The sequence below is a fragment of the Scyliorhinus canicula genome, chromosome 17, assembly GCF_902713615.1.
Source record: "Scyliorhinus canicula chromosome 17, sScyCan1.1, whole genome shotgun sequence".
Classification (NCBI taxonomy): Eukaryota; Metazoa; Chordata; class Chondrichthyes; order Carcharhiniformes; family Scyliorhinidae; genus Scyliorhinus; species Scyliorhinus canicula.
Window position 1 is genome coordinate 1,924,673 of NC_052162.1, and position 25,175 is coordinate 1,949,847.

Sequence of the window (25,175 nt, forward strand, 5' to 3'; positions counted from 1 at the left end):
CCTACAGTCCATCCTCCCGTCCATCCTCCAGTTCTACAGGCAATCTTGCTGTTCTCAGTCAGAAAGTTGTAACGTCAATCAGTACAGAAAAGGCCCTTCGGCCCATCGAGTCTGCGCCGGTCAAAAAAACTGCCTAACTATTTTAATCCCATTTCCCAGCACTTGGCCCATTGTCTTGACTGCCCTGGGATTGCAAGCACACATCTAAATACTTCCGAAATGTTCTGAGGGTCTCTGCCTCCACCCCCCCTTTCAGGCAGCGAGTTCCAGACTCCCACCACCCTCTGGGTGAAAAGGTTTCTCCTCACATCCCCTCTAACCCTCCTGCCCCTCACCTTAAATCTCTTCCCCCGGTCATTGATCCCTCCCCCAAGGGGAAAGGTTTCTTCCTGTCTACACTATCTATACCCCTCATAATGTTATCCATCTCAATCATGTCTCCCCTCAGTCTCCTCTGCTCCAAGGAAAACAATCCCAGTCTATCCAATCTCTCTTCATAACTAACACTCTCCAGCCCAGGCAACATCCTGGTAAATCCCCTCTGCTCCCTTTCCAATGCTATCACATCCATCCTATAATGTGGATTCAAGAACTGTGCACAATACTCCATCTGTGGCCTAACCAACATTTATACAGTTCCAGTATAACCTCCCTGCTCATAAACTCTCCGCCTTGGCTAATAAAGGCAAGTGTGCCATATGCCTTCTTAACTACTGGACCCACCTGCTTTGCTACCTTAAGGGACGGGTGTACAGGCACACCAAGCTCCCTCTGATCCTCGGTGCTTCCCAGAGTTCTGTCGTTTATCATTTTTCCTTTGCCTTGTGTGTCCTGCCCAAGTGCATCACCTCTCTTACCCGGACTGAATTCCATTTGCCACTGATCAGCCCATCTGACCAGCCCGTCTATATCCCCCTGTAATGGAAGGCTATCCTCCTCACTATTTACCACCCCATCACTTTTTGTGTCATCTGTGAACTTACTGATCAACCCTCCCACATTCATGTCTAAATAATTTATATAAATCACAAGCAGCAACGGCCCCAACACTGATCCCTCGGGGACCCCACTGGACACAGGCTTCCAGTCAGAAAACACCCCTCGCCCATCACCCTCTGCTTCCTGCCACTCAGCCAATTCTGGATCCAATTTGGCCAAGTCCCTTGGATCCCATGGGGCTCTGACCCTCGCTGTCAGCCTCCCATGTGGGACCTTATCAAAAGCCTTGATGAAGTCCAAATGCATTTCCCTCACCTACAGAACAGAGAACATACAGGGCTGAAGGAGGCCATTCGGCCTATTGAGTCCATAAAACATAGGAGCAGAATTAGGCCACTCGGCCCATCAGGTCTGCTCCGTCATTCAATCATGGAGATATTTTCTCATCCCCATTCTCCTACCTTCTCCCCATAACCCCTGATCCCCTTATTGATCAAGAACCTATCTATCACTGTCTTAAAGACACTCAGTGATTTGGCCTCCACAGCCTTCTGTGGCAAAGAGTTCCACAGATTCACCATCCTCTGGCTGAAGAAATTCCTCCTCATCTCTGTTTTAAAGGATCGTCCCTTTAGTCTGAGATGGTGTCCTCTGGTTCTAGTTTTCCCACAAGTGGAAACATCCTCTCCACGTCCATTCTATCCAGGCCTCGCAGTATCCTGTAAGTTTCAATAAGATCCCCCCTCATTCTTCTAACCTCCAACAAGTACAGATCCATAGTCCTCAACCTTTCCTCATACGACAAGTTCTTCATTCCAGGGATCATTCTTGTGAACCTTCTCTGGACCCTTTCCAAGGCCAGAACATCGTTCCTTAGATACGGGGCCCAAAACTGCTCACAATACTCCAAATGGGATCTGACCAGAGCCTTATGCAGCCTCAGAAGTACATCCCTGGTCTTGTATTCTAGCCCTCTTGCTATGAATGCTAACATTGCATTTGCCTTCTTAACCGCTGACTGAACCTGCACATTAACCTGAAGAGAATCGTGAACAAGGACTCCCAAATCCCTTTGTGCTTCTGATTTCCGAAGCATTTCCCCATTTAGAAAATAGTCTGTGTCTAAATTCCTCCTTCCAAAGTGCATAGAACATAGAACATACAGTGCAGAAGGAGGTCATTCGGCCCATCGAGTCCGCACCGACCCACTTAAGCCCTCACTTCCGCCCTATCCCCGTAACCCAATAACCCTGCCTAACCTTTTTGGACACTAAGGGGAATTTATCCTGGCCAATCCACCTAACCTGCACATCTTTGGACTGTGGGAGGAAACCGGAGCACCCGGAGGAAACCCACGCACTCATGGGGAGAACTGCAGACTCCACACAGACAGTGACCAAGCCAGGAATCAAACCTGGGACCCTGGAGCTGTGAAGCCACAGTGCTATCCACTTGTGCTACTGTGTTGCCCTCACACTTTTCCACATTGTATTTAATTTGCCACTTCATTGCCCACTCTCCTAGCTTGTCCAAATCCTTCTGCAGCCCCCTTGCTTCCTCAGTAGTACCCGTCCCTCGACAGATCTTTGTATCATCTGCAAACTTAGCAACAGTTCCTTCAGTTCCTTCTTCCAGATCATTAATGTATATTGTGAAAAGTTGTGGTCCCAGCACAGACCCTTGAGTCACACCACTAGTCACCGGCTGCCATCCTGAAAAAGACTCTTATCTCCACCCACTGCCTTCTGCCAGTCAGCCAATCCTCTATCCATGCCAGGATCTTACCCTGAACACAATGGGCTTTTAACCTATTCAATCAATCAGGGGCTGTTTAGCACAGGGCTAAATCGCTGGCTTTGAAAGCAGACCAGCAGCACGGTTCAATTCCCGTAACAGCCTCCCCGAACAGGTGCCGGAATGTGGCGACTAGGGGCTTTTCACAGTAACTTCATTTGGAGCCTACTTGTGACAATAAGCGATTTTCATTTTTTTTCATCTCCTATGCAGCACTTTGTCAAAGGCCTTCTGGAAATGTAAATAAATCACGTCCACTGGTTCTTTGTCTAACTTCCTCGTTACCTCCTCAAAGAAGTATAACAGATTTGTCAGACACAACCTCCCTTTGACAAAGCCGTGCTGACTCAGTCCTATTTTACCATGCACTTCTAAGTACTTCTACCTCCCTCCCTTATTAAACAGCGGTGTTACATTAGCCACTTTCCAGTCCTCTGGGACCCTTCCTGCCTCCAGTGATTCCTGAAAGATCATCACCAATGCCTCCACAATGTCTTCACATCAGAGGGTTAGATAGGGTGGACAGTGAGAGCCTTCTCCCGTGGATGGAGGTGGCTAGCAGGAGGGGACATAGCCTTAAATTGAGGGGTAATAGATATAGGACAGAGGTCAGAGGTAGGTTTTTTACGCAAAGAGTGGTGAGGCCGTGGAATGCCCTACCTGCAACAGTAGTGAACTTGCCAACATTGAGGGCATTTAAAAGTTTATTGGATAAGCATATGGATGATAATGGCATAGTGTAGGTTAGATGGCCTTTAGTTTTTGACTTCCCATGTCGGTGCAACATCGTGGGCCGCAGGGCCTGTACTGCGCTGTATCATTCTATGTTCTAATCTCCTCAGCTATCTCTTTTAGTCCATCCGGTCCAGGTGACTTATCCACCTTCAGCATTTCAGTTTCCCCAGAACCTTCTCCTCAGTAATGGTCACTGCACTCACCTCTGTCCCCTGGTTCTCCTGGAGCTCTGGCTTCCCACTGGTGTCTTCCACCATGAAGACTGATGCAAAGTAACTATTCAGTTCCTCTGCCATTTCTTTGTTTCTTATTATTGCTTCTCCAGCCACATTTTCCAGTGGTCCAATGTCTATTTTGCCTCTCTCTTACCTTTTACATATTGAAAAATCTCTTCCTATGTTCCTTTATACGACTAGCTAGCTTGCACTCGTACTTCATCTTCTCCCCCCCCCCCCCCTTATTGCTTTTTTAGTTTTCCTCTGCTCGAGGCCGGAGTTTCCCTGCAATGTTCCCCCTTTTTCAGGGTCACAGACTGACAGCTTCAGCCATTTTAAAGATCTATGTTTAGATTTTTTTTAATTTAGCAATAAGCGATGAGCATATTTATATATTTTATTATATATACAGTGTGCAATCTCAGTCCCTCACTGTAAATTTGGAGTAAGTTCCAAGTTAATGAAAATTATTAGTTACCAAACATACAAAATAGAAAGAGAGGCAAACACATTTATAAAGCTAAACCTGAGAATGAGAGACAGAGACAGACAGGGAGAGACATACAGAGAGAGAGAGAGAGAGAGAGACAGAGAGAGGGGGAGAGAGGCAGAGAGAGAGGGGGGAGAGACAGAGAGAGGGGGGAGAGACAGAGAGAGGGGGAGAGAGGCAGAGAGAGAGACAGAGAGAGAGAGGGACAGAGAGAGGGGAGAGAGGCAGAGAGAGAGGGGGGAGAGAGGCAGAGAGCGAGCGGGGAGAGACAGAGAGAGGGGGAGAGAGCAGAGAGAGAGAGAGAGAGAGAGAGATAGAGAGGGGCAGAGAGAGAGAGAAAGAGGGAGGGGCAGAGAGAGAGAGAGAGAGAGAGAGAGACAGAGAGAGGGGGAGAGAGGCAGAGAGAGAGGGGGGAGAGACAGAGAGAGGCAGAGAGAGAGAGAGGGACAGAGAGAGAGAGAGGGACAGAGAGAGAGAGAGGGACAGAGAGAGAGGGGCAGAGAGAGAGAGAGGGAGGGGGCAGAGAGAGAGGGAGAGAGGCAGAGCGGGAGAGAGGCAGAGCGAGAGAGAGAGAGAGGCAGAGAGAGGCAGAGAGAGAGAGAGAGAGGCCCAGAGAGAGAGGCAGAGAGAGAGAGAGAGAGACAGAGAGAGAGGCAGAGAGAGAAAGAGAGGCAGAGAGAGAGAGAGGCAGAGAGCGACAGAGAGAGAGAGAGAGGCAGAGAGAGAGAGAGAGAGAGAAGAAAGACAGAGAGAGAGAGAGAGAGAGACAGAGAGAGAGGGGGAGGGAGAGAAACAGACAAAGAAGGAAATGAGAGATCTGGGAAGTGAAAGGAAGAACAAGTGAGGAATATGGAAAATGAAGATTTCTTATGAATGACAGACCATGCTAGTATAGAGATCGCTGAGTTGAAATAAGCTCTCACCCCCTCAATTCAGTACATTTACTTAAACAGACAAATAAAACTGCCGTCAGAGAGAGGAGGAGAATTATGGTGACCATTCCTGGCAGAGAATTAAACACTTATCCCAGAATAAAATACTGCAGAGGCTGTAAATCTGAAATAAAGAGAAAATGCTGGAAATGCACAGCAGATCTGGAGTAGCTGCGGAGAGAGAGGGAGAGCTAACGTTTCAGGTCGGTGAGCTCAATTTGCAAGAGTTCTTAAATACCGACATGGGTGATAACATCTCGTTATCAGTTTACATCCACCCTGAATATGAGTGTTCACCTCCAACTCAGGAAGTTTCTGAAACAGAAAGTTACAGCCATTATTACTGATGTCAAAGTAAACATGCCCAGAATGGGCTGAATAGGGTCAGTGACAGGGCAGCTAACAGAATGCCATTCATAAAACCTGCAGATGGTCAGACAATGAAATCCATTTTGGTTCTGGGTGGAATTCTATTCTCAATGCACATCGTACACCAGGGGTGACAATAAACAGCTGAAGAAGCAGTGCCCGAGATGCATTGTGATTGACTATCCCTCGTTTAGAGGATGACATCTACACAGACTCGTGCGTTTCTGCTATGGGTCTTCACGGAACTGAACTGGGCGACTCCCGACCCACACATCTTTGGGTCCTTGGCAGGCAGCACGGTTAGCCCTGCTGCCTCACGGCGCCGAGGTCCCAGGTTCGAATCCCGGCTCTGGGTCACTGTCCGTGTGGAGTTTGCACATTCTCCCCGTGTCTGCGTGGGTTTCACCCCCACAACCCAAAGATGTACAGGCTAGGCGGATTGGCCACGCTAAAATTGCCCCTTAATTGGAAAAAATGAATTGGGTAATCTAAATTTATTTTAAAATATCTTTGGGTCCATGGGACAGGATGCCCCACGCGGTATTGGGATCCGGAAACAGGATTTGCTTCCTTTTCGTTCCTTCTCCGCCATCACTCTGCTTCATCGTTAAGACTTTGCGAGACGGTGAGCTGCTGTTTGATGGACAGGTTTTCATTATTCTGATCGATTGGTAACGAGCTCCACCCCGTCATTAATGCGAATGATGCTGCGCTTCCAGGAGAAATTCCGTGTGCCTTTGAAGTATCTTCTTTGTCCAGCCCCGGAACATTGGCCTGATGGGGGTGGTGCTTCCGGTTCAGACCCAGCATCCAGCCCATTATCATTGATTTTCCAAGAGATTTTCAGGAACGTTTGTGGATTTGGCTTCAAGAAAGACATTTGTGTTTGTTCGATGGTCTTCCCATTGAATCCAGAGGATGTGGTGGAGACATGGCTGCTGGGATTTCTCCAGCGTTTTCACTGTCACAGACACAGTCCCGGTCTCACTGCAGGACAGGAATGTGTGACAATTACCCTGAACGCGAGGGCTTCTGTTGACTTGTGGACCTCCTTGTTGTCAAACCCTCACTGCTGTAGTTTGTACAATAAGAAGTCTTACACCACCAGGTTAAAGTCCAAGATGTTTATTTCAAACACTAGCTTTTGGAGCACTGAACATTCACCTGAGGAAGGAGCAGTGCTCCGAAAGTTAGTGTTTGAAACAAACATGTTGGACTTTAACCTGGTGCTGTAAGACTTCTTACTGTGCCCACCCCAGTCCAACACCGGCATCTCCACATTGTAGTTTGTACAAAGCTGTGCTGGTAGCTGTGTTATAATCTCCGTGTCAACAGTGGCCTTTTGTGACAGGTGCCTGACAAGGTATTGGATATTCCAGAATCTCTCCTTCAACATATTCAGGAGGTGGAATATTTGGCTGACCAGATCTGCGTTGATAAGGGTTTTGTTTTGGCAGCAAGGACAGGCTGAATATCCGCTGTGCAGAATTGAAGTGACTGAGAATGGTTTATAAATCTGGTGCAGGCTAATCAATACCACTGCAGTCATCCACAAACTGGAGATCATAGATAGCTATGATGGTCAGATGATGGTCAGATTAGATTTGACATGGAGGTGACGGAGGTTAAAGAGCTTTCCATCTCAGCTATATTAAATGCTTATTAAACTTAAATTAAATTACATTAAATTAAATTGCTGCTGCTTTAGCAGAACAGGGCCAGCAGCGTGGATTCAAGAGTGTTTCAGTAGTACCATCACAGACTGTACCATCACAGACTGTACCATCACAGACTGTACCATCACAGACTGTACCATCACAGACTGTACCATTACGGGTCCTAAAGGACAATAGCTCCTAGACTGGGACTGCAGCAGGTGGTGAGCGAACCAAGAGGGGAAAACATACTGACCTCATCCTCACCAACCTGCCTGCTGCAGATGTATCTGTCCATGACAGTATCGGTAGAAGAGACCACCGCACAGTCCTTCTGGAGACGAGGTCCCGTTATCACATTGAGGATATCTTCCATCGTCTCGTGTAGCACTACCACCGTGCTAAATGGGACAGACTTCAAACAGACCTAGCGACTCAAGACTGGGCATCCATGAGGTGCTGTGGGCCATCAGCAGCAGCAGAATTGGATTCAACCACAATCTGTAACCTTGTGGCCCGGCATATCCCCCACTCTCCCATTACCACCCAGCCAGAGGATCAATCCTGGTTCAATGAAGAGTGAACAAAGAACAAAGAAAAGTACAGCACGTGAACAGGCCCTTCGGCCCTCCAAGCCTGTGCCGACCATGCTGCCCGTCTAAACTAAAATCTTCTCCACTTCTGGGGTCCGTATCCCTCTATTCCCATCCTATTCATGTATTTGTCAAGATGCCCCTTAAACATCACTATCGTCCCTGCTTCCACCACCTCCCCGGCAGCGAGTTCCAGGCACCCACAACCCTCTGTGTAAAAAGCTTGCCTCGTACATCTCCTCTAAACCTTGCCCCTCACACCTTAAACCTATGCCCCCGAGTAATTGACCCCTCTATCCTGGGAAAAGTCTCTGACTATCCACTCTGCCTCTGCCCCTCATTATTTTGTAGACCTCTATCAGGTCGCCCCTCAACCTCCGTCGTTCCAGTGAGAACAAACCAAATGTATTCAACCTCTCCTCATAGCTAATGCCCTCCATACCAGGCAACATCCTGGTAAATCTCTTCTCCACCCTCTCTAAAGCCTCCACATCCTTCTGGTAGTGTGGCGACCAGAATTGAACAGTATACTCCAAGTCTGGCCTAACTAAGGTTCTGTACAGCTGCAACATGACTTGCCAATTCTTATACTCAATGCCCCGGCCAAAGAAGGCAAGCATGCCGTATGTCTTCTTGACTACCTTCTCCACCTGTGTTGCCCATTTCAGTGACCTGTGGACCTGTACACCTAGATCTCTCTGACTGTCAATACCCATGAGGGTTCTACCATTCACTGTATATTCCCTACCTGCATTAGACCTTCCAAAATGCATTACCTCACCTTTGTCCGGATTAAACTCCATCTGCCATCTCTCCGCCCAAGTCTCCAAACGATCTAAATCCTGCTGTATCCTCTGACAGTCCTCATCACAGACCAGCTGTCTAGACAACTGAGCTAAACCAGGCCCCCTATTGTCCTGAGTAAAGATTCAGTACCCAGAATTGATTATGTTAATGAATTCTGATTACCTGGTCTAACCTTTTGGTTTCTGTGAATAGACTGAACTCAGTAAAAATGTTATCCTGTTGATTTCAGTCAGTTTATATCTTGAACAATGACCACAGAACTCTCAACAACACAGGTATCAAAGACAAGTTTATGCCTCACTCTGCAACAACCGAGATCACCTCTACAAGAACGTGCTGATTAAATTGCACTCGTATTAAATGATGTTTCCATGTAATTATGTGAGATATTAATTTGATTTTCCCAAATACTGCATTTCCTGTGTTTTTGTAAGAAACTTGTTAATGTAAAACTGCAGTTCACACATCAATTGACTACAGTTACACAGAACTCCCACTTTGCTCCAGAAATGATCGAATGAGATCTTGTGGCTGATCAGTTGGACAAACATTTCATAAATGAACCCAGAGCTGCCAGAACCAAACAAGGTAATTCAGTCTCTGCCGCATTATCCATTCTCATCCGCAAGGCTGGCCAACGGCTTCTTGACATACTGGTGAGTCAATGGGGTCAAGTGCAAGGAACTTACGATTAACACAAGCAATGTCTTCCCACTCATTATCTAGAAATGCCAGAGGTGTGATTGCAGATTCTTGTTGCAAATTGCAGAATGAGGTAATGTGGGTATGTCCTTAGGGGTAAACCTACAGAAATCAAAAGGTTACTTATTAAATAGCTTTAGTTACATGTGTTAGCGCGTCAGCTCCAGATTCAAGCTCTTCATATTCATTCCACTGCGCACAACAAATGACCGTCCAACATTACTGGGAGTCCCATACATTCCAGTTGTTTAACCTCAGATCAGAGGGTCACGGTTCACCTAACCCGGAGTTGATGGTACCTCTGCTAACTGAACCCAATGGCAGCTCAAAGACATCATTTATCTCACAACTGTAATGGAACAGAAAGGCCAAGGGACTGATTATCAAACAGAATTTGACAGTGAGCCACCTGAGGAGGTATGAGGGCAAGTGACCAAAAGAAGCTCAAAGATTGGACTGAAAGAGTATCCAAAAAGAGGAGATAGAGGGGCGTGAAGGGAAGTAGGAAAGATATCCCAGATTTCAGGGCCCGAGTAGCTGGAGTGGAGCAATTCAAATCAGGAATGAAACCAGAAGTAAATATTATGGTGGGATGAGGGGGCCGGCGAGACCAGAGAAAATGAAGGATGAGGCCGTGGATTATTAAAAAACAAAGACGAAAGTTTTAATATTGAGGCATTGTTTCAATAGGAGCCACGAGCAGAAGATTGACAGAGAAATGGAACTCGCTGGTTAGTGAACATAGGGGTGATACGGAAAGGGAACTCGCTGGTTAGTGAGCACAGGGATGATAGGGGAATGGAACTCGCTGGTTAGTGAGCACAAGGGTGATAGGGGAATGGAACTCGCTGGTTAGTGAACACGGGGATGATAGGGGAATGGAACTCGCTGGTTAGTGAGCACAGGGGTGATAGGGGAATGGAACTCGCTGGTTAGTGAACACGGGGATGATAGGGGAATGGAACTCGCTGGTTAGTGAACACGGGTGATAGGGAAATGGAACTCGCTGGTTAGTGAACACAGGGGTGATAGGGGAATGGAACTCACTGGTTAGTGAACACAGGGGTGATAGGGAAAGGGAACTTGCTGGTTAGTGAACACAGGGATGATAGGGGAAATGGAACTCGCTGGTTAGTGAACACAGGGGTGATAGGGGAATGGAACTCGCTGGTTAGTGAACACGGGGATGATAGGGGAATGGAACTCGCTGGTTAGTGAACACAGGGGTGATAGGGGAATGGAACTCGCTGGTTAGTGAACACAGGGATGATAGGGGAATGGAACTCGCTGGTTAGTGAACACAGGGGTGATAGGGGAATGGAACTCGCTGGTTAGTGAACACAGGGGTGATAGGGAAAGGGAACTCGCTGGTTAGTGAACACGGGGATGATAGGGGAATGGAACTCGCTGGTTAGTGAACACAGGGGTGATAGGGGAATGGAACTCACTGGTTAGTGAACACAGGGATGATAGGGGAATGGAACTCGCTGGTTAGTGAACACAGGGGTGATAGGGGAATGGAACTCACTGGTTAGTGAACACAGGGATGATAGGGGAATGGAACTCGCTGGTTAGTGAACACAGGGATGATAGGGGAATGGAACTCGCTGGTTAGTGAGCACAGGGGTGATAGGGGAATGGAACTCGCTGGTTAGTGAACACAGGGATGATAGGGGAATGGAACTTGCTGGTTAGTGAACACGGGGGTGATAGGGGAATGGAACTCGCTGGTTAGTGAACACGGGGGTGATAGGGGAATGGAACTCGCTGGTTAGTGAACACAGGGGTGATAGGGGAATGGAACTTGCTGGTTAGTGAACACGGGGGTGATAGGGGAATGGAACTCACTGGTTAGTGAACACAGGGGTGATAGGGGAATGGAACTCACTGGTTAGTGAACACAGGGGTGATAGGGAAAGGGAACTCGCTGGTTAGTGAACACAGGGATGATAGGGGAAAGGGAACTCGCTGGTTAGTGAGCACAGGGGTGATAGGGGAATGGAACTCGCTGGTTAGTGAACACAGGGGTGATAGGGGAATGGAACTCGCTGGTTAGTGAACACAGGGGTGATAGGGGAATGGAACTCGCTGGTTAGTGAACACGGGGATGATAGGTGAATGGAACTCACTGGTTAGTGAACACAGGGGTGATAGGGAAAGGGAACGCCTTGTGAGTTACTCTATGGGAAACCGGTTAGGATTGGTTTGGAATAGTTGAATCTAGAGGCATTGAAGGAATGATAAGACAGGAGCGATGGTTGTTGTGATGATGATCTTAGTGAAGGCGTGGATATGTGATGAGTAACTGATGTTGGGGTCAGATATGACATCAGGTATTTGAAGAGAGTGATGCAGCCTCAAGCCGTCACCAGGGTGATGCTGGCCTGAGTCGGGACAGGTTAAAGGAGAATAATCTCAGGTGATGTCTGTCACACCAGGACAGGGAGGAGGTGTGTTTGGAGGATCTGAGGTGATAGAATACAAATAATGAATTATTTCCAAGAGAGGCCAATGTTTTGGACTTTGCCTCCCTGGTGGAATGGAGGGACTCGGAGCTTCCAGTCGGGGGTGTGGGTCAGTGACATGGTGGGGTTTCCCAGGCCAGAGAAGATTACGTTCGTCTTAAGGGGTTCAACACAGGGGGTCGCTCGGAGGTGGCAGCCCTTAATCAACTTCTTTCAGGACAACTGACTGTCAGGAGGCGGGGGGGGCAGGTTGGGGGTGGGGGGGGGGGGGGCAGGATGGGGGTGGGGGGGCAGGATGGGGGTGGGGGGGCAGGATAGGGGGGCAGGTTGGGGGTGGGAGGGGGGCAGGTTGGGGGGGCAGGTTGGGGGTTGGGGGACAGGTTGGGGGTGGGAGGGGGGCGCAGGTTGGGGGTGGGGGGGCAGGATGGGGGTGGGGTGGGCAGGTTGGGGGTGGGCAGGTTGGGGTTGGGAGGGGGACAGGTTGGGGGTGGGGGGGCAGGTTGGGGGTTAGGTTGGGGGTGGGAGGGGGCAGGTTGGGGGTGGGAGGGGGGCGCAGGTTGGGGGTGGGGGGCAGGATAGGGGTGGGTGGGCAGGTTGGGGTTGGGAGGGGGACAGGATGGGGGTGGGGGGGGCAGGATGGGGGTGGGGGGGCAGGATGGGGGTGGGGGGCAGGATGGGGGTGGGGGGGCAGGATAGGGGGGCAGGTTGGGGGTGGGAGGGGGGCAGGTTGGGGGGGCAGGTTGGGGGTTGGGGGACAGGTTGGGGGTGGGAGGGGGGCGCAGGTTGGGGGTGGGGGGGCAGGATGGGGTGGGGTGGCAGGTTGGGGGGTGGGCAGGTTGGGGTTGGGAGGGGACAGGTTGGGGGTGGGGGGGCAGGTTGGGGGTTTAGGTTGGGGGGGTGAGGGGGCAGGTTGGGGGTGGGAGGGGGGCGCAGGTTGGGGTGGGGGGCAGGATAGGGGTGGGGTGGGCAGGTTGGGGTTGGGAGGGGGACAGGATGGGGGTGGGGGGGCAGGTTGGGGGTTGGGGCAGGTTGGGGGTGGGAGGGGGCAGGTTGGGGGGGGGAGGGGGGCAGGTTGGGGGGGGGAGGGGGGCAGGTTGGGGGTGGAGGGGGCAGGTTGGGGGTGGAGGGGGCAGGTTGGAGTGGGGGGCAGGTTGGGGGTGGAGGGGGGCAGGTTGGGAGTGGGGGGCAGGTTGGGAGTGGGGGGGCAGGTTGGGGTGGGAGGGGGGCAGGTTGGGGATGGGGTGGGGGGCTGTTTGCGGATGGGAGGGGGGCAGGATGGGAGTGGGGGGGGAAGGTTGGGGATGGGGGCGGGGGGGCAGGTGGGGTGGAGGGGGCAGGTTGGGGGGCAGGATGGAGTGGGGGGCAGGATGGGAGTGGGGGGGCAGGATGGGAGTGGGGGGGCAGGATGGGAGTGGGGGGGCAGGTTGGGAGTGGGGGGGCAGGATGGGGGGCAGGATGGGGAGGGAGGGGGTGGGAGGGGGGCAGGTTGGGGATGGGGGTGGAGGGGCTGTTTGGGGGTGGAGGGGGGCAGGTTAGGGTTGGGGGTGGGGGGGGCAGGTTGGGGATGGAGGGGGGCAGGTTGGGGGGGCAGGTTGGTATGTCATTGTGGGATTTTTGCATATGTTGGACCTCTAGTCTGTTTAGAATGTTAAAATTATAAATGCATCAATTAAATATTTTCTAAAAAGAAAAATGATTTCCAAATAAAAGTGACAAGTTCAACAGCTAGATTATGTTTGATTTTAACCATCTTTCCCATGTCACTGAGGATTACATTAGTCTCAAAAGCTGATCGCACTGCATCTCTGCTTTGCGTCTGATGTGTTCAGTACAATCATGTTGACGTGTGATTGCGCAGTTCCTTTGCCACCAAGTGGAGCGTTGAAAATAAATTGAGGGTGGAGCTGTGAGGAGCTGGAATTCTGACTGACCCCACCTTCAGGTCCTGGGACAAATTCTCGACATCGGGTGAGGGGGGGGGGGTGAATCTGACTTGCAATCCCGGAGAGACCCTTGACATCAAGCTCACAGATTCACGCGGAAAGTTGCCAATTCCGCGCCCCCCCCCCCCCCCCCCCCCCCCTCGTCAGTGCACTCCTCTCAATAACAAACATGTGACTGTAACACGTCAGAACCAGGTTATACCTGGGAGCCACTGGGGAAATATCAAGACAAATGAGCAAATTGGGGACTTCACCCCCCCCCCCCCCCAGGCTGCCCACCACAGCGCTCACGAGTAACAGCTGAAATGCCATAAGGGTGGTAGGGAGGGTCTTCCCCCATCACCCTCAGCCCGGTCCTTTGGTGCAAGTGTCATATCACGCACCACACAACTGTCGACCCATCAGAACAGAACCTACCATGACACAACTGGTGGTAAACCACAGCTTTGTTACACCTAAATGCTGATACAGCACCTACAGTCAGCAAGAATGAGGCTGCATTCAAAAAAATTCAAATAAGGAATTTCACAATTAGAGAAAACCATCGCAGGCAGAACGAGTGACTATCTCGGAGTGAGACAGCCGATATAATTGCCATATTCCAGCAGGGCTGAGTGAGAGACGAAGGCAATTTTACATTCAAAATTTTGTACAGCTTATTCATTAAAAAAAAAGCAATGCCTCAAATCATAGCAAAGCAATTTACTGCCAAGACATTACTATGGGATTGATGTTCTGTAAGAATCGGGCAGCTAATCTGCAAAGAGCAAGATAACAAATGTCCAGATCATCAGTAGTTAACGGACAGATACTAGGGGAAGAAAAACCCCTGCTTCACAGAGGGAGCAGATCGACCTGCGTTTAACATAGAACCCAAATCGCTCCGATAGTACAGCACTCCGCCAGTACTGCCCCTCTGACAGTGCAGCACTCCCTCAGAACCCACCCTCTGACAGTGCGGCACTCCCTCAGTAATAACCCCGTGACAGTGCGGCACTCCCTCAGTACTGACCCTCTGACAGTGCAGCACTCCCTCAGTACTGATCCTCTGACAGTGCGGCACTCCCTCAGTACTGATCCTCTGACAGTGCGGCACTCCCTCAGTACTGACCCTCTGACAGTGCAGCACTCCCTCAGTACTGACCCTCTGACAGTGCAACACATCCTTAGACCCTCTGAGAGTGCAGCACTCCCTCAGTACTGACCCTCTGACAGTGCAGCACATCCTTAGACCCTCTGACAGTGCGGTACTGCCTCAATCCTGAAGACCGGGTATTTAACCTGTTTACAACCGGAGACTCTGAAGTGTGACTGGATCCACAATCGTTTGGTTCCTTTCTGAGGTATTGGCGGACACTGATCCTTGTTTGTATTTCTGCTCCACAGAAGCTGACACGAACCTTACGGAGGGAGTGACGATTGGCAACACAACTAAAAAATGACACTATGTGAATTTGCATGGAACGTCGAAACAATAGAAATGTGGGACATTGACAGAAACAGGAGTGAGGTAATTGCAGCAAGGGTCTGGGAGAGGAATGCCGGGCTGCATCAGTCTGTGATTATCCAATCAGAGAATGTACAATTGTTATTTGCCGGATAGTTACCTGGGTTTCGGTTTAAGAAACCATTATTGTGAAAGAAGTTGAAAAGACTGAACTGTCCGTTCTCAGAGATAGGGTTTGCAGGAAATGTTCCTCTCGGTGACGTATTCTCCTTTCTAATACACCCAGCTCATTCGGGCACAGTGCACACATTGTTTTACTAACACGCTTTCCATTAATTCGCCACCAATTGTTCAAACATAAAATACTGACAGTGAACACTCCCAATCTGTTCAGAAAATCGATTTAATTGTATTGAAGCCAACAGCAAAATATCCAGTTAACAGAAGAAAGTTTCATAGAATCAGAGTGTGGCAAGGTCCTGCCAAAATATAGGAGCTATTTATTTACAAGGTGTAGCCAAGGGGAGGCTTGACATTCAGGCTTTATAAAAAAAACTCCATTTACAAAAGGATTCCCTACTTGATGTCTTTGTGCTGGAAGTCAGGACCTCCAGACACACACAGGCACCATCTGTTAGCGCAGCAATGATGGGTTCCTCGATGCTCCAACCTGCTGTTTAATCGGAGTCCTGTTTATTTACTATTCCAAAATAAAGCCGAGAGAGGAAACCTGTGGGTGTTGGACCCCAGGGGAGATTAAGAAGATGTTTGCAGGGAGCTGCTCCACTCCATGCTCAGGGCTAGTGTCTAGCTCCCACCTCAATCTGACCTCCTCCCAGAGCACTGGGCACTGATGCTCAGTTACACTGTGGAAACCGATGCTTGTTACTTTGCAATCATTCCCGGGCTTCACTGAACCCATGAGAAATGAGGTTCGTGCGCGCTCTAATTCACTCCTCCAGTTTAGTCTGTCAATTCAAACGCAGATTTCTCTCTGTGGACGCATCATGGTTAACAGACTCAGTCAACACTGGCTAATAACAGGCAAGGGAAGCTGCCTGTATCCTTTATATATTAAACACAATCCTGTAATATACAGGGACGCTCAAGCTACAACCAGTTGATAAAAAAAGAGAGTAGAATATGTACACAAATGTGCTCAGAGGGGCTGCCAAGGCCACAGGCAAGTCTTTTCCATGCATTGGGGCAAATGCCATTTTGAGCCTGCCTCTTGTATAAGGACGGGGCAGAGCGACTCCCCGAGGGGGGGGGGGGGGGTGAGCTAAGTGACAGGGGCAGTAGTTTAACACGGCAAAACATAAATAAACCAGCAAAAAGCCTGGGCCCTCTCAAAAAACCCGAGTTATACCCTAGAAAATACAAGTTTGCTGCTTAACATCCAGTACGAGGGAGGTTAGCAACTTGGTGCTGACCCAGTACAAAAACAAAGAAATATAAACGAGTTTGTAAATTTCACTCTTGCCCCAAGAATGAGTTTCCTGCGCTGGCGCGGGGCACAGTGTGGGTTTGAGGGCACACCATCGCCTATCGAGGGGCTTTCCCGCACCTTTCTTTGTCAGACTTGAGAGTAGATCTGATGGCGGGAGTCCGCAGCAGGAGTGAGGTATGTTCTGGAAGGCTGCACCGTCTCCATTTTCGCTGTGACTGTATCTCTCGTCAGACCCTGTGCAGTTCCTGTCCCGCCTCAACAAGTGTCAGGTCCGCTGGTCCTCAGTCACCTGCTCCTCCACAGAAATCACAGGCACCAAAAAACCCAAACAGGAGCGCAGTGTGACTGAGAATGTTGAAGAATTCCCTCCAGCGTCGCCGTGGGGCTGCTGTTTGCTGTAATACATGTAGAGAAAGCAGGATGCTGGCAGCCTTTAGTGGTTACCCTCATCCCATGCAGATTCGTTTAGCTGTTTCAACACCTTCCTGATCATCTTTTCCAATTCTTTCCTGGATTTCTGCTCCTCTTCCAGGCTTTGTTTCATCCGTTTATTTTCCTAGAAAATATACCAATAAGATTCAGTTGATCACAATGTGAGTGGAAGTCGAATCTTGGCTAACATGCGATGGAAAGGCTGTGTTGTAATTCTGACCTGTTTCAGCTCCTGAACCTCATCCTTTAATGCATAAACTGTATCCACAAGGCTCCTGGAAAATAAGAGAGAGAGTTACTGACTTATTCTGAAAAACAACTGGCAGAGGCACAGAGATGAATATGGACAGTTTACAGAGTTGTGTAAATCCCAGTGGAACAAGGTGCGACCCACTTTCCCCACAGGAACAACGAGCTTGACCAGGTCTCAACAGACCAACCCCAAATTCAGAATGTCCCCTCTCTGAGCACGGTAAAATCACTCATTTCTTTTTCCTTCTATTGACCAATCCTTTTTGATACTTTCCCATCATCATAATCCCACTTTCTACTCTTCAATGCACCTTATTAAATTCCCGATTGTGTTTTTATCTCACTTTCAAATTCCTAGGGGTGCACATCACCATAAATCTATCCTGGTCCACTCACGTCGACGCTATCACCAAGAAAGCACAACAGCGCCTATACTTCCTCAGGAAACTAAGGAAATTTCTGCATGTCCACATTAACCCTTACCAACTTTTACAGATGCACCACAGAAAGCATCCCATCGGGCTGCATCACAGCCTGGCATGGCAACTGCTCGGCCCAGGACCGCAAGAAACTTCAGAGAGTCATGAATACCGCCCAGTCCATCACATAAACCTGCCTCCCATCCATGGGCTCCATCTACACCTCCCGCTGCCTGGGGAAAGCAGGCAGCATAATCAATGATCCCTCCCACCTGGCTTACTCACTCTTCCAACTTCTTCCATCGGGCAGGAGATACAGAAGTCTGAGAACACGCACCAACAGACTCAAAAACAGCTTCTTCCCCACTGTCACCACTGACCCTCTTATTGCCTAACCTCATTAACACTACACCCTGTATGCTTCATCCGATGCCGGTGCTTACGTAGTAGTTACATTGTATACCTTGTGTTGCCCTATTATGTATTTTCTTGTATTTTGTTCCCTTTTCTTCCCATGTACTGAATGATCTGTTGAGCTGCTCGCAGAAAAATACTTTTCACTGTACCTCGGTACACGTGACAATAAACAAATCCAATCCAATCCAAACTCTGTTTTTGTCTCTGTTCATATAGATTGTAGGTCTTGGCTTCCAATGCACTTTGCTCTGAACTTTCTATTTATCCAGAGAATCCTTGCCTTCAGCATAGCTTCTTCACTATTTATCAGAATGGATTTAACCCAAATCCATTCATCCGCGTGTGCAAATTCTTCCACTGCACATCGGTCATTTAGAAATGTACAATCCCATTTTCCTTTTCCTGTCTTCTCTCCTACCGACATTTAAAAATGGAATGCCTGAGCCCTACACCTTTCTGTCTCTCACTCTCTCCCCATCATGGTCACTCGCGTTCCCTCGCTCCCTGTGTCTCTCACGCTCTCACTCCCTGTCTCGTGTTCTTGCTGGATCTGTGTCACTTGCAATAGAACACAGAACATAGAACAGTACAGCACAGAACAGGCCCTTCGGCCCTCAATGTTGCGCCGAGCCATGATCACCCTACTCAAACCCACGTATCCACCCTATACCCGTAACCCAACAACACCCCCTTAACCTTACTTTTTGTAGGACACTACGGGCAATTTAGCATGGCCAATCCACCTAACAATCTCCTCCGCCTCGCGCCCTCCCCCCTCCGTCTCGCAACCCTCCCTCCGCCTCGCGCCCTCCCCCCCTCCGCTTCGCGCCCCTCCCCTCCTCCGCCTCGCGACCCCCCCCCTCCGCCTTGCGCCCTCCCCCCCTCCGCCTCGCGCCCTTCCCCTCCGCCTCGCGCTCTCCCCCTCCGCCTCGCGCTCTCCCCCTCCGCCTCGCGCTCTCCCTCCGCCTCGCGCTCTCTCCCTCCGCCTCGCGCTCTCTCCCTCCGCCTCGCGCTCTCCCCCTCCGCCTCGCGCTCTCCCCCTCCGCCTCGCGCTCTCCCCCTCCGCCTCGCGCTCTCTCCCTCCGCCTCGCGCTCTCCCCCTCCGCCTCGCGCTCTCCCCCTCCGCCTCGCGCTCTCCCCCTCCGCCTCGCGCTCTCTCCCTCCGCCTCGCGCTCTCTCCCTCCGCCTCGCGCTCTAAACCCTCCGCCTCGCGCTCTCCCCCTCCGCCTCGCGCTCTCTCCCTCCGCCTCGCGCTCTCTCCCTCCGCCTCGCGCTCTCCCCTCCGCCTCGCGCTCTCCCCCCGCCTCGCGCTCTCCCCTCCGCCTCGCGCTCTCTCCCTCCGCCTCGCGCTCTCCCCCTGCCTCGCGCTCTCCCCCTCTGCCTCGCGCTCTCTCTCCCTCCGCCTCGCGCTCTCTCCCTCCGCCTCGCGCTCTCTCCCTCCGCCTCGCGCTCTCCCTCCGCCTCGCGCTCTCCCCCTCCGCCTCGCGCTCTCTCTCTCTCCGCCTCGCGCTCTCCCCCTCCGCCTCGCGCTCTCCCTCCGCCTCGCGCTCTCCCCCTCCGCCTCGCGCTCTCCCCCTCCCCCTCGCGCTCTCTACCTCCGTCTCGCGCTCTCTCCCTCCGCCTCGCGCTCCCTCCGCCTCGGCGCGCTCTCCCTCCGCCTCGCGCTCTCCTTCCCGCCTCGCGCTCTCCTCCGCCTCGCGCTCTCCCCTCCGCCTCGCGCTCTCCCCCTCCGCCTCGCGCTCTCCCCCTCCGCCTCGCGCTCTCTCCCTCGCCTCGCGCTCTCCCCCTCCGCCGCGCGCTCTCCCCCTCCGCCTCGCGCTCTCCCTCCGCCTCGCGCGCTCTCCCTCCGCCTCGCGCTCTCTCCCTCCGCCTCGCGCTCTCTCCCTCCGCCTCGCGCTCTCTCCCTCCGCCTCGCGCTCTCCCCCTCCGCCTCGCGCTCTCTCCCCGCCTCGCGCGCTCTCCCTCCGCCTCGCGCTCTCTCCCTCCGCCTCGCGCTCTCTCCCTCTGCCTCCCCGCCTCACGCTCTCTCCCTCCGCCTCGCGCGCTCTCTCCCTCCGCCTCGCGCGCTCTCCTCCGCCTCGCGCTCTCTCCCTCCGCCTCGCGCTCTCTCCCTCCGCCTCGCGCTCTCTCCTCCGCCTCGCGCTCTCTCCCTCCGCCTCGCGCTCTCTCCCTCCGCCTCGCGCTCTCCCTCCGCCCGCGCTCTCTCCCTCCGCCTCGCGCGCTCTCCCTCCGCCCTCGCGCTCGCTCTCTCTCCGCCTCGCGCTCGCTCTCCCTCCGCCTCGCGCTCTCTCTCCGCCTCGCGCTCTCTCTCGCCCTCGCGCTCTCCCCCTCCGCCTCGTTGGCGCTTCTCCCCTCCGCCTCGCGCTCTCCCCCTCCGCCTCGCGCTCTCCCCCTCCGCCTCGCGCTCTCTCCCTCCGCCTCGCGCTCTCTCCCTCCGCCTCGCGCTCTCTCCCTCCGCCTCGCGCGCTCTCCCTCCGCCTCGCGCTCTCTCCCTCCGCCTCGCGCTCTCTCCCTCCGCCCTCTCGCTCTCTCCCTCCGCCTCGCGCTCTCCCCTCCGCCTCGCGCTCTCCCCCTCCGCCTCGCGCTCTCCCCCTCCGCCTCGCGCTCTCCCCCTCCGCCTCGCGCTCTCTCCCTCTGCCTCCCCGCCTCACGCTCTCTCCCTCCGCCTCGCGCTCTCTCCCTCCGCCTCGCGCTCTCTCCCTCTGCCTCCCCGCCTCACGCTCTCTCCCTCCGCCTCGCGCTCTCTCCCTCCGCCTCTCCCCCTCCGCCTCGCGCTCTCTCCCTCCGCCTCGCGCTCTCTCCTCCGCCTCGCGCTCTCTCCCTCCGCCTCTCCCCCTCCGCCTCGCGCTCTCTCCCTCCGCCTCGCGCTCTCCCCCTCCGCCTCGCGCTCTCCCCCTCCGCCTCGCGCTCTCTCCCTCCGCCTCTCCCCCTCCGCCCTCGCGCGCTCTCCCTCCGCCTCGCGCTCTCTCCCCCTCCGCCTCGCGCGCTCTAAACCCTCCGCCTCGCGCGCTCTCTCCCTTCGCCTCGCGCGCGCTCTCCCTCCGCCTCGCGCGCGCTCTCCCTCCGCCTCGCGCGCGCTCTCCCTCCGCCTCGCGCGCGCGCTCTCCCTCCGCCTCGCGCGCGCGCTCTCCCTCCGCCTCGCGCGCGCGCTCTCCCTCCGCCTCGCGCGCTCTCCCTCCGCCTCGCGCGCGCTCTCCCTCCGCCTCGCGCGCGCTCTCCCTCCGCCTCGCGCGCGCTCTCCCTCCCGCCTCGCGCGCGCTCTCCCTCCGCCTCGCCGCGCTCTCCCTCCGCCTCGCGCGCGCTCCCTCCGCCTCGCGCGCTCTCCCGCCGCTCGCGCGCGCTCTCCCTCCGCCTCGCGCGCGCTCTCCTCGCCTCGCGCGCGCTCTCCCTCCGCCTCGCGCGCGCTCACCTCCGCCTCGCGCTCTCCCCTCCGCCCGCGCGCTCTCTCCCTCCGCCTCGCGCTCTCTCCCTCCGCCTCGCGCTCTCCCCTCCGCCTCGCGCGCGCTCTCCCTCCGCCTCGCGCTCTCTCTCCCTCCGCCTCGCGCTCTAAACCCTCCGCCTCGCGCGCTCTCTCCCTTCGCCTCGCGCGCTCTCTCCCTCCGCCTCGCGCGCGCTCTCCTCCGCCTCGCGCGCGCTCTCCCTCCGCCTCGCCGCGCGCTCCCTCCGCCTCGCGCGCGCTCTCCCTCCGCCTCGCGCGCGCTCTCCCTCCGCCTCGCGCGCGCTCTCCCTCCGCCTCGCGCGCGCTCTGCCTCCGCCTCGCGCGCGCTCTCCCTCCGCCTCGCGCGCGCTCTCCCTCCGCCTCGCGCGCGCTCTCCCTCCGCCTCGCGCGCGCTCTCCCTCCGCCTCGCGCGCGCTCTCCCTCCGCCTCGCGCGCGCTCTCCCTCCGCCTCGCGCGCGCTCTCCCTCCGCCTCGCGTGCGCTCTCCCTCCGCCTCGCGCGTGCTCTCCCTCCGCCTCGCGCTCTCCCACTCCGCCTCGCGCTCTCCCCCTCCGCCTCGCGCTCTCCCCCTCCGCCTCGCGCTCTCCCCCTCCGCCTCGCGCTCTCTCCCTCCGCCTCGCGCTCTCTCCCTCCGCCTCTCCCCCTCCGCCTCGCGCTCTCTCCCTCCGCCTCGCGCTCTCTCCCTCCGCCTCGCGCTCTCTCCCTCCGCCTCGCGCTCTCTCCCTCCGCCTCGCGCTCTCTCCCTCCGCCTCGCGCTCTCTCCCTCCGCCTCGCGCTCTCTCCCTCCGCCTCGCGCGCGCTCTCCCTCCGCCTCGCGCTCTCCCCCTCCGCCTCGCGCGCTCTCTCCCTCCGCCTCGCGCTCTCCCCCTCCGCCTCGCGCGCTCTCTCCCTCCGCCTCGCGCTCTCTCCCTCCGCCTCGCGCTCTCTCCCTCCGCCTCGCGCTCTCTCCCTCCGCCTCGCGCTCTCTCCCTCCGCCTCGCGCTCTCTCCCTCCGCCTCGCGCTCTCTCCCTCTGTTGAAAGTAAAGTGTGATCAGCCAAATAACCCCAATTGTTTCAAATCCCTCCATGTTCCTGTCCCTCTCTTGTCTCTGTACTCTCCTCCAGCCCCACAGCCCCTCTGAGCTACATGTGCATCCCAAATTCTGGCCTCCCAAATTTATCCCGAACTCTGGGATTCCCCGCCAAAACCACTCCGCCTCTGTCTACTTCTTTAAGCCGCTCCTCAATATCCATCTTGTTAACCATGTTTTTGGCCACCTGCCTGAATGTCTCAAAGAACAAAGAAAATTACAGCACAGGAACAGGCCCTTCGGCCCTCCCAGCCTGCGCCGATCCCAGGAACAGGCCCTTCGGCCCTCCCAGCCTGCGCCGATCCCAGGAACAGGCCCTTCGGCCCTCCCAGCCTGCGCCGATCCAGATCCTTTATCTAAACCTGTCCCCTATTTTCCAAGGTCTACTTCCCTCTGTTCCCCGCCCGTTCATATATCTGTCTAGATGCATCTTAAATGATGCTATCGTGCCCGCCTCTACCACCTCCGCTGGCAAAGCGTTCCAGGCACCCACCACCCTCTGCGTAAAAAACTTTCCACGCACATCTCCCTTAAACTATCCCCCTCTCACCTTGAAATCGTGACCCCTTGTAACTGACACCCCCACTCTTGGAAAAAGCTTGTTGCTATCCACCCTGTCCATACCTCTCATAATTTTATGGACCTCAATCAGGTCCCCCCTCAACATCTGTCTTTCCAACGAAAACAATCCTAATCTACTCAACCTTTCTTCATAGCTAGCACCCTCCATACCAGGCAACATCCTGATGAACCTCCTCTGTACCCTCTCCAAGGCATCCACATCCTTCTGGTAATGTGGCGACCAGAACTGCACGCAGTATTCAAAATATGGCCAAACCAAAGTCCTATACAACTGTAACATGACCTGCCAACTCTTGTACTCAATACCCCGTCCGATGAAGGCAAGCATGTTGTATGCTTTCTTGACCACTCTATCAACCTGTGTTGCCACCTTCAGGGTACAATGGACCTGAACTCCCAGATCTCTCTGTACATCAATTTTCCCCAGGACTCTTCCATTGACCATATAGTCCGCTCTTGAATTTAATCTTCCAAAATGCATCACCTCGCATTTGCCTGCATTGAACTCCATCTGCCAATTCTCTGCCCAACTCTCCAATCTATCTATATTTTGCTGTATTCTGAGACAGTCCTCCTCGCTATCTGCAACTCCACCTATCTTAGTATCATCTAAAAACTTGCTAATCAGACCACCTATACCTTCCTCCAGATCATTTATGTATATCACAAACAACAGTGGTCCGAGCACGGATCCCTGTGGAACACCACTAGTCACCTTTCTCCATTTTGAGACACTCCCTTCCACCACTACTCTCTGTCTCCTGTTGACTAGCCAGTTCTTTATCTATCTAGCTAGTACACCCTGAACCCCATACGACTTCACTTTTTCCATCAACCTGCCATGGGAAACTTTATCAAAGGCCTTACTAAAGTCCATGTATATGACATCTACAGCCCTTCGCTCATCAATTAACTTTGTCACTTCCTCAAATAATTCAATTAGGTTTGTAAGACATGACCTTCCCTGCACAAAACCATGCTGCCTATCACTGATAAGTCTATTTTCTTCCAGTTGTGAGTAGATCCTATCCCTCAGTATCTTCTCCAACAGTTTGCCTACCACTGACGTCAAGCTCACAGGTCTATAATTCCCTGGATTATCCCTGCTACCCTTCTTAAACAAAGGGACAACATTAGCAACTCTCCAGTCCTCCGGGACCTCACCCGTGCTCAAGGATGCTGCAAAGATATCTGTTAAGGCCCCAGTTATTTCGACCCTCGCTTCCCTCAGTAACCTGGGACAGATCCCATCCGGTCCTGGGGACTTGTCCACCTTAATGTCTTTTAGAATACCCAAAACTTCCCCCTTCCGTATGACAACGTGACCTAGAGTATTTAAACATCCATCCCTAGCCTCAACATCCGTCTTGTCCCTCCCCTTGGTGAATACCGATGCAAAGTACTCATTAAGAAGCTCACTCATTTCCTCTGACTCCACGCATAAATTCCCTCTTTTGTCTTTGAGTGGGCCAATCCTTTCTCGAGTTACCCTCTTGCTCCTTATATACGAATCAAAGGCTTTGGGATTTTCCTTAACCCTGTTAGCCAAAGATATTTCATGACCCCTTTTAGCCCTCTTTATTGCGCGTTTGAGATTTGTCCTACTTTCCCGATATTCCTCCAAAGCTTCATCAGTTTTGAGTTGCCTCGATCTTATGTATGCTTCCTTTTTCATTTTAGCTAGTCTCACAATTCCACCCGTCATCCATGGTTCCCTAATCTTGCCATTTCTATCCCTCATTTTCACAGAGACATGTCTGTCCTGCACTCTAATCAACCTTTCCTTAAAAGACTCCCACATTTCAATTTCTCATTTTCTAGTTTGGTGTCAAATTTGACTGAATAAACATTTTGGAACATTTTGCTGCATTATGTCAAATAAAATTAAAATAAAATGTCACACAAAGTGTCACACGATGACACTTTATCGTGGCCTTTACAATCGGGAGCTGAGATTACATTGACAATTTTTATAATCCAAGAATCTCTCTCTGCCTCTCTCTCTCTCATTCCAGCTCCCGAGTGTTG

At 53.1% G+C, this 25,175-nt stretch overlaps 1 protein-coding gene across 4 annotated transcripts in view; it reads right to left on the bottom strand.

The window, feature by feature from the left end:
- Positions 1-15,470: 15,470 nt before the first annotated feature.
- The window catches only part of LOC119951396 (rho guanine nucleotide exchange factor 6-like), a 208,987-nt gene continuing 199,282 nt past the window's right edge, over positions 15,471-25,175 (bottom strand). For all 4 annotated transcript variants that reach the window (XM_038774539.1, XM_038774538.1, XM_038774535.1 and 1 more), the window contains 2 exons: positions 17,189-17,243; positions 15,471-17,092 (listed from right to left, as the gene is read on the bottom strand). In XM_038774539.1, the coding sequence (XP_038630467.1) occupies positions 16,970-17,092; positions 17,189-17,243 (178 nt within the window). In that variant the 3' untranslated portion in view covers positions 15,471-16,969. The remainder of the gene's footprint in view (positions 17,093-17,188; positions 17,244-25,175) is intronic.